At 46.4% G+C, this 8,360-nt stretch overlaps 1 protein-coding gene across 1 annotated transcript in view; it reads left to right on the plus strand.

The window, feature by feature from the left end:
• serpinf1 (serpin peptidase inhibitor, clade F (alpha-2 antiplasmin, pigment epithelium derived factor), member 1) overlaps window positions 1–6,186 on the plus strand; it is a gene marked incomplete at its 5' end in the record, with an annotated part of 19,869 nt that extends 13,683 nt beyond the window's left edge. Inside the window, 7 exon segments of the mRNA XM_037979013.1 lie at window positions 1,953–2,019; window positions 3,296–3,488; window positions 3,705–3,860; window positions 3,944–4,147; window positions 4,823–4,962; window positions 5,036–5,246; window positions 5,733–6,186. Of these exon segments, the coding sequence (XP_037834941.1) occupies window positions 1,960–2,019; window positions 3,296–3,488; window positions 3,705–3,860; window positions 3,944–4,147; window positions 4,823–4,962; window positions 5,036–5,246; window positions 5,733–5,983 (1,215 nt within the window). The 3' untranslated portion in view covers window positions 5,984–6,186.
• Window positions 6,187–8,360: the final 2,174 nt, after the last annotated feature.

Raw genomic sequence — 8,360 nt, forward strand, 5'->3', positions numbered from 1 at the left:
TGGTTCTGATGGGTCTGATGGTTCTGTTGGTTCTGATGGTTCTGCTTTTCGGTCCAGAGAAGAAGTCTGAGTGGACCAGCAGCCGGTTTCTGATGTTCTGATGGTTCTGTTGGTTCTGATGGTTCTGTTGGTTCTGATGGGTCTGATGGTTCTGTTGGTTCTGATGGTTCTGTTGGTTCTGATGGGTCTGATGGTTCTGTTGGTTCTGATGGTTCTGTTGGTTCTGATGGGTCTGATGGTTCTGATGGGTCTGATGGTTCTGTTGGTTCTGATGGTTCTGCTTTTCGGTCCAGAGAAGAAGTCTGAGTGGACCAGCAGCCGGTTTCTGATGTTCTGATGGGTCTGCTGGTTCTGCTGGTTCTGAAGGTTCCGATGTTCTGCAGGTTCTGTATAAAATGAACATCTAAACGTTTTAAAGTTCTGTCTTTGTTCGGGTTAAAGGAAACCGTCTGACAGCAAAGATCCACTCAGACTTCAGTCCTGATCTTTAGGATTCATCTCATCCTGTCGAATTCATGAAGATAAAATCTGAAACCTGGAGTCGGTGGAGAAACACCTGCTGGTTGTTCCAGCAGATTCACCCTGAAGGTCAGACCGTGCAGTGCACAACATGGCAGCTTGACTCGGGTTCATCTGAAGGAACCAGAAGACTTCTGGACCAGAACCAGACCAGAGGACAGATGTTTACCCAGAATGCACTGCAGCTGTCAGCACGGTGGTGGAGGGCTGATGGTTTGGGCTGATTCTGGAGTCAGATGTGAGGCCATCTGTCCAACAAACAGGACAATGATCCCAACCAGAACCAGAACCAGAACCTCAGAGAGCTGAGCAGAAACCAATGATGGAAAGAAGAGTGGGCCACAACTCCTCCACAACCAGGAACCCACTGAGAGTTATAAATTACTCTGACTTTATGATTGTAAAGTAAAATATTGTGACGACTTTGTTTTTTTTTATAGTTTAGCTGAATTTAAAAAACATCAAAAACATCAAATGTACTTTTAAAGTTTTTTGTTTTTCAGAGCTCAGAGCTTTTCAGAGCTCAGATGTTTTTCAGAGCTCTGAAGAAAGAAGTTCAGAGTTTCAGTCAGCGTCAAGAAAAAAGCTGCTGGACGACATCGTCTGGGTTTTCCATCGAGTGTGTGTGTGTGTGTGTGTCTGTGTGCGACTGGGTGTGTGGTTGAGGTTTTTTTAAAGACCAGGAGAAGATCCAGATGTGTGGAGAACAAAAGCATCATTATGTGGGATGTTTAAATGAAACCAGACTCAGGCAAACCGTGGTGACCAGGACTTAAACTCAGGCTGCTCTGATTGGCTTGTTCTGTGGCGTTTCTGTTTGAATATTCTTTGGCTCAGACCATCATCACCATCTCTGCATTTAAAAACCAACAGTCTGAAGGTTTTCATCTGCCTCTGTGACATGAAAACTGTTAGACTTTAAACTTTTAACTTTTAATTAAAGCCGTCAGTTCAGCAGCACCGAAGCGTCTGGGTGAATATTCAGGTAAACATTTCTGTCCCGAGAACTAAACCAGAGAAATTATACAGAAACACATGGCCTCCAGTCAGCCATTGTCACAGGACTCTGACCCCGGTCCTGTTTGGACCCGGTCCTGTTTGAACCCGGTCCTGTTGGAGCTCTAAACCCGGTCCTGTTTGGACTCTAAACCCGGTCCTGTTAGGAGCTCTAAACCCGGTCCTGTTAGGAGCTCTAAACCCGGTCCTGTTAGGAGCTCTAAACCCGGTCCTGTTGGAGCTCTAAACCCGGTCCTGTTGGAGCTCTAAACCCGGTCCTGTTGGAGCTCTAAACCCGGTCCTGTTGGAGCTCTAAACCCGGTCCTGTTTGGACTCTAAACCCGGTCCTGATTGGACCCGGTCTTGTTGGAGCTCTAAAAGCTAAAAGCAACATTTAGAACAGGAACAATCTGAAAACTGATGTTTTTCTTTGTCAGTTTCAGGATGAAGAGAACAACATTCCTGCTGGTGTTTGCAGCCGCCCTGAGCTGCTGCTGGGCTCAGGTAACGTTTGATTGGCTCCTGCTCTCATAAATAATGCTTCAAACGTTCCTCTTCAGGTTCTGCTGAACAAGGAGAACACAGCTGGGGTTCAGGTTTAGACGGGTGGAGCTCGGGTTTCAGTTCCAGATCTGGACAAATGAAGGGATTAGTTTAACCAGCTGCAGGGTGTAGATTATAAAATCTCTCCACCATCTTTAAACTCGGGTTAAACACTCGGTGCGGCTGTTCTTCTTCTTTTAGCTGCTCCGTTCTGTCGGGGTCGCCACAGGAAGTGAAGACTGGATGTCCTTCCTGACTCAACCTGGGGTTGAACCTGCAACCTCAGGATGAGCAGACGCCGGCCACCCCAAAATTTAACCTAAACATATCCAGTTTGGTTCCTGGTTCCACCAGCAGGGAACCGCAGACTGGAACTGGGATGAGGGTTCCAGAGGAGAACCTAGAAGTCCAGAAGGCTCATCAGAAGTCTGTCTGTAGGCGGCGTCTTTAATCCTGGACCAGCAGGATGTCGTCTGCGTAAAACTTTAGCTTCTATGGACAGAATTCAGCTGTTGTTGCTGAAGGTTTACGGCTGTCAGAGGATTCAAAAGGATTTATAAGAACAAAAAACATGTTTTATTTAAAATCTTCACAAGGTTCCAGTTTCTGGACACCAGATTTGTACCGTGATGGATTCATTTGGTAAGAAAATATAACTTTCTGCCTCCAGAAATGTAAAACTTAATATCAAACATCCCTGAACTAAACTTTTTAATATCCTTATTCTTTTGAATAAGTTTACTTAATCCATTTAAATTTGATGTGTTTCCCCACCAACCGATCACAGCAACACTCCACAGTCGGTACTTTTGTCCAGCAGCCCGTTGAACTAAAACAACCCATGTGAAGTATTTATTGGGCTGCAGAGTTTACTCTCATTACAGCAGACCACTTGGACTGGGCTGCACGTCCAGAACTGTTGGGAAAGACTGAAGACAAATGCAAAAATATCCATAAAAAGTGTTTTTTTTTTCAGTTCTGGAGCTTTATCAGGATCTGTCACGGTCAGATTGTTTTGTATGAAGATTTGAAAACAAAGATAAAATGCAGATCTGATGGTTGAATTGAAATACTTTCAGTGAAACTGTTTGATTTGACAGGATTCCATGAGTTTATAGAAGACTTTCCTCCAGAAAAAACACGAAACCTGAAACCGGAGCTGGACAGAAATGAGACGTTTCAGCAGTTTTGGTTTCCAGATGTTTTGATTTGTTTTCTCTCGGTCTGTCTGAAGCAGGAGACGGGAAACGAGGAGGTGGTTGAGGAGGAGGAACATGTGGAGCTCTTCACCACACCGACCACCAAGATGGCGGCTGCCACCTCAGACTTCGGCTACAACCTCTTCCGCACTCTGTCGAGCCGCGAAGCTGCCGCCAACATCTTCCTGTCGCCCATCAGCGTGTCTGCGGCTCTGACCCAGCTGTCCATGGGTGAAGACACAAACTCACAAACTCACCGTAACCACCGAGTGGTGACGGCGCTCTCATGTTTCTGCCTAAAAATCTGTTAAATTTGTTCATTCACTGATTCACTGGGTTACTTTGAAAGGAGTTCTATAATGACTCAGTAATTTATGTAGGTCTTAAATGTGGATGATAAAGAGTCTTAAAGTGACCCCAGCTGACTTGTCACCTCCTGTCCTGCAGGGGGCTCTCAGAGGGCTCAGAGTCAGCTGTACCGAGCCCTGAGGTACCACACCCTGCAGGACCCCCAGCTCCTCAACACCCTGAAGGACCTGCTGGCTGCGGTGAAGACGTCGGGGAAAGGTCTGAGCACCGCCGCTCGCCTCTATGTGGCTCGACGTGAGTTCAGTCATCTTTAAAACATGTAATCTGCTGTGAAAGCGTACGTGTGGAAGGGACTCATCCGATGGTCGGGTTCACAGGACTCCGTCTGAAGCAGGACTTCTTCAAGCTGGTGGAGCAGCAGTATAATGTCCGCCCTAAAGCCTTAATGGGAGGAGCTAAAGACCTGAAAGAAATCAACGACTGGGTGTCTCAGCAGACAGGAAGGAAGGTTCAGCAGTTCCTGTCCAAACCTCTGCCCCGCACCGCCGGGGTTAATGCTGTGAGCGCCTCCTACTTTAAAGGTATCGTCTGTTCTCCGTGTGGAAGAAAAGAACTGGTTTATTGTTGGTGAACCGGTTCCTTTCCTGCAGAAACTTGGTTTATAAAATCTGGTATTAGAAAGATGTTACTAAATTATAGACCAAAAGAATCGACTGCATCATCCAAACATGGAAATAAATCGTTAACCCGAACAAAACGAGATGGAACCATCCATCCATTTTCTTTACCCACTTGTCCATGCAGGGCTGGTGCCTTCACCCTGAGGTCCCTGTGTCAGAGACCGGGGGACACCTGGACAGGTCGCAAGTCCATCACAGGGACACGCAGATAACTATAAACATCCTCACTCTAACCTGCAGGTTTCTGTTCTGTCAGATCATCAGATCCTCGTTATTCTCATTCCGTTTACAGAAGCTGAAAGAGTCCCGTACGGTTAGTTTTTATCACTTCCTCCCCAAGTTAGGAGGAGGTAATTTGCACATCTGCTGCCTTCTTTGGATGTGGTAAACCTGATTTCTGTTACCTGAGCTCACATTAGGGTCAGCAGGAGCAAACTAAAAAAACAAAAACTGATAAATCTCACTGATCATGGCGGCGACTGATTCTGAAGTGTTAAAGTTTAACGGTTCAGATCTGCAGTAAAAGGACTCTCAGTGGAAAAGTTCAGGACCTGAACGTCAGCTTTCTTCCAACAGGGAAGTGGGTGACTCGCTTCAGTCAGAGCGGAGGTCTGGAGAACTTCCAGGTGGACGGAGGGGCGCCAGTCCAGATTCCCATGATGCAACAGGATAACTACCCAGTGAAGATGGGGGTGGACTCAGACCTGCGCTGCACGGTGGGTGTTGGGACCAACGGTGGGTGTTGGGACCAACACCCAGACTCTGTAAACGTTGCTTCTCCTCCTGCAGATCGCTCAGATCCAGATGCAAAACGACATCAGCATGTTCGTCTTCCTGCCTGAAGAAGTGACGACCAACACGTCTCTGCTGGAGGAGAGTCTGACAGCCGAGTTTGTTCAGGACCTGTCCATGGCGCTCCAACCTGCCCAGGTGTCCCTGACGCTGCCTGTCCTGAGGCTCAGCTACTCCACAGACCTGCTGCCGCTGCTCGGGGACCTCGGTGAGCCGAAAGTATTCATTCAACTCAAGCAGGCCTCGAGGGCCGCTGTCCTGGGAGTTTTAGGTGTTTCTGCTCCAACACACATGATTCAGATGGTTTAATGACCTCCTCACCAAATCATCAGGTTCTCCAGGAGCATGGCAACAAGTCAGCCATTTAAAGCAGGAACATGTCTAAAACCTGCAGGAGAGCGGCCCCCGAGGAACAGAGTCTGACACCTGTGGTCTAAAGGCAGGGCGATGTATCGAGCATATTAGAGATACTGAGTTTTATCTGTCTGCGTGTAATTCCCTTTCAGCTCACTGCCCCTCCCGTCCTGCAGACCTTATCAGCTCAGCTCGATTTGAAATAACAGAAAGTTAGTTTGTTCCTGTTGGGATGGTTGGGAGGTGGAGCTGTTGGGACCATCTGATGCTACCTGAGAACGTTGTTGGTTCTTCTCTTCATGCACCGTGCCCTTCCTCCTCCTCCTCTTCCTCTCTGTAGGTCTCTCTGAGTGGCTGGAGAACCCAGAACTGGAGAAGGTCTCGAACCAGCCCGCCAAGCTCACCAGCGTCAACCACAAAGTTGTGATGGAGACCGCCCCCGAGGGTAACCAGTACCCCAGCTCCCCCTCGACGCCCTCCCACCTGACGTACCGAGTGGACCGGCCCTTCGTCTACCTGATCCGGGACGAACCATCAGGGGCGCTGCTGTTCATCGGCAAGGTGGTCAACCCCAAGGACCTGACAATATAACACACATGTACACAACATACACACTCTTAGCAGGTCCTAGGAGGGATTTCAGCTGCTTGTGATGGCGGAGAGGTTTGGGTTTATTTTTCATGTTGAAACACGGTTTGAAACTAATCCAACAGAATACTCAAACAAGAAATGCTTCATAAGAAATCAAATATTGTCACTTGTTTTAAAAATCAATAAACATGACAATAAAATCAGGGGAGTCTCTTGTTTCTGCCAGCTGAGGTCTACGGTTCAGAGGTCCTGATCCAAACCAGTTTACTTCCAAGGAGCCAAACTGGTTTCAGGTTCTCAGGAGTTTCAGAAGAAGGTTTCTGCTCTGTCACCATTAATATTTCACTTATCTTTCTGCCCTCGTATGTGAGGACGGTGGCCGTGGATCCTTTTGGTTCTGAGAGTTGGGTCAGTCAGAGAAGTTCGGATATCTGGGAGTTCAGTTCCTGAGAGACAGTCGGATGGAGCAGGAGGAGGACTGACTCAGAACCTTAAAAAGACAGAACATTTGGGTCATAGAACCAGTAAGAACACAACAACAACTAGAATCCTGAAATGTTTTTCCAGCCACAGCTCTGACAGATAATTACAGGACCTTCTGCTTGATTTGTTGCTGAAGATTTAGGAGCTCAGAGTGGCGCTGAGAGACGATCCAAAGATCAGAACCGTGGGAGAGAATTCAGCCATATTTCATCAACAAATGGGAGCCAGATGTGGGAATCCAAGGAGAGAGTAAATTTATAACGTGTTCCGAAGAAGCTCGCCAACACCACATTTTTACATGAGGCCAACTTTCAGCGAGTGGAAAATAAAACTCCTGAGAAGCGAACATTAAGGTAGGTGAGGACACATCTGCAGGAGGAACGCAGCTCGGTCTTAATGAGGCAGCAGGAATCAGGAACCCGGTCCAACGAAGACGTCCGTCTCAGATCGGCCTTAAAGGGCATTTAGGACGACAGAGATTCAGCTAAATGTTGCATGAATACAGGAAGAGATTTCAAATGTATGAGAAACATGGGGAGCAGTTAGATGTGACCAACGGGCATGGCGGGAATCAAACCTGCAGCTTTCCTGTCCCGAGTCAGCCGCCCTACCACTGTTCCAATATTTAGTTTCTTCAACTATCATGATAAATGTAAATATCCTGCTGCTCGTTCAGGTTCTGGGTGCAGCTGACTGACAGATCTTCGTCCACCAGGGGGCGATAAACTCTCAGTAACTGGAACAGTTTCTCATTTAGAGATTTAATAAATCATCAGATACTGAATGTGGTTTTATTAAAGTTTAAGTTTTTCAGGGTAAATGTTTGTAGATTTAAACGAAACCAGTAAAAGAACAGAAACATTTGTCTTCATGCTCTGATCTGCAGGTTTAGTCAACGTCTGCAGAAAAAACATCTTATTTCCTTTTGTCTTGTGTTTTTCTGTTGAAACTGACTTTTAGACTAAAAGTGTTTCCTGTTTGTGCAACGCATCTGTTCTCAGTTATCTGTCCGATGAACCTGAAGTTGTTCGGACTGAACTCAGTCTGCTTCCTTGGAGAGAACTTTTACTAACAGGCTTTTATAAAGTCTGAGACCTGAGATGACTTCTGCTGTGGCTGAATAAATAAACTGAATTAAATGTAACTGAATTGGGTTTTTTAGTGAAGTTGGTCCAAACATCTGCATCACATCCCTTAGGTTCAAACATTCAGCTCGTCTTTAAAAGGAAAAACTTGTCCTTTCAGATTTTAGACCAATTTCAGAGAAAATTGTCCTTTTTTCCCCAGCTTCAGATGTCTCTGGATGGAAAAGCAGATCTGCGTCAGGTTCTTATCAGGTTCTTAAAGCTCTGAAGCAGCTGTGTCAGTTCAGACGGGCTCTCAGGTGAGTGTTACCTGTCTGAACCTGCTGAACAGATGGAGGAGTTGGAACTCGTTTGTTTTCTGCAGAGAAAAGTTCAGGAATGTTGGACCTGAGAGTTGGAATGAAGAGTTAGCAGGAAGAACGGCTTCAGGACATCCTACTGCGGGGAAATAAACTGTAAGATGGTTCTGATCCGGTAAAGATCCGGTCAGGACCTGCAGGGACGGATCAACACGAAGGCTGAAAGTAAAATGATTTAATTTCACAACATTTACAACAAAATCAGATCAAACAGCAACAAAACAAACTTATCATCGGGTCCAAAAGGAGCTGGAACTCTGCTGCAGCTGGAGGTGAAAGGTCAACAAATAAAAACTGCTGAAACAGCTGCTGAATCTGTGCTAAAACAGCTGCTGAATCTCTGCAGAAACAGCTGCTGAATCTGTGCCGAAACAGCTGCTGAATATGTGCTAAAACAGCTGCTGAATCTCTGCAGAAACAGCTGCTGAATCTCTGCAGAAACAGCTGCTG

The sequence above is a fragment of the Kryptolebias marmoratus genome, linkage group LG13, assembly GCF_001649575.2.
Source record: "Kryptolebias marmoratus isolate JLee-2015 linkage group LG13, ASM164957v2, whole genome shotgun sequence".
In the NCBI taxonomy this organism is placed as follows: domain Eukaryota; kingdom Metazoa; phylum Chordata; class Actinopteri; order Cyprinodontiformes; family Rivulidae; genus Kryptolebias; species Kryptolebias marmoratus.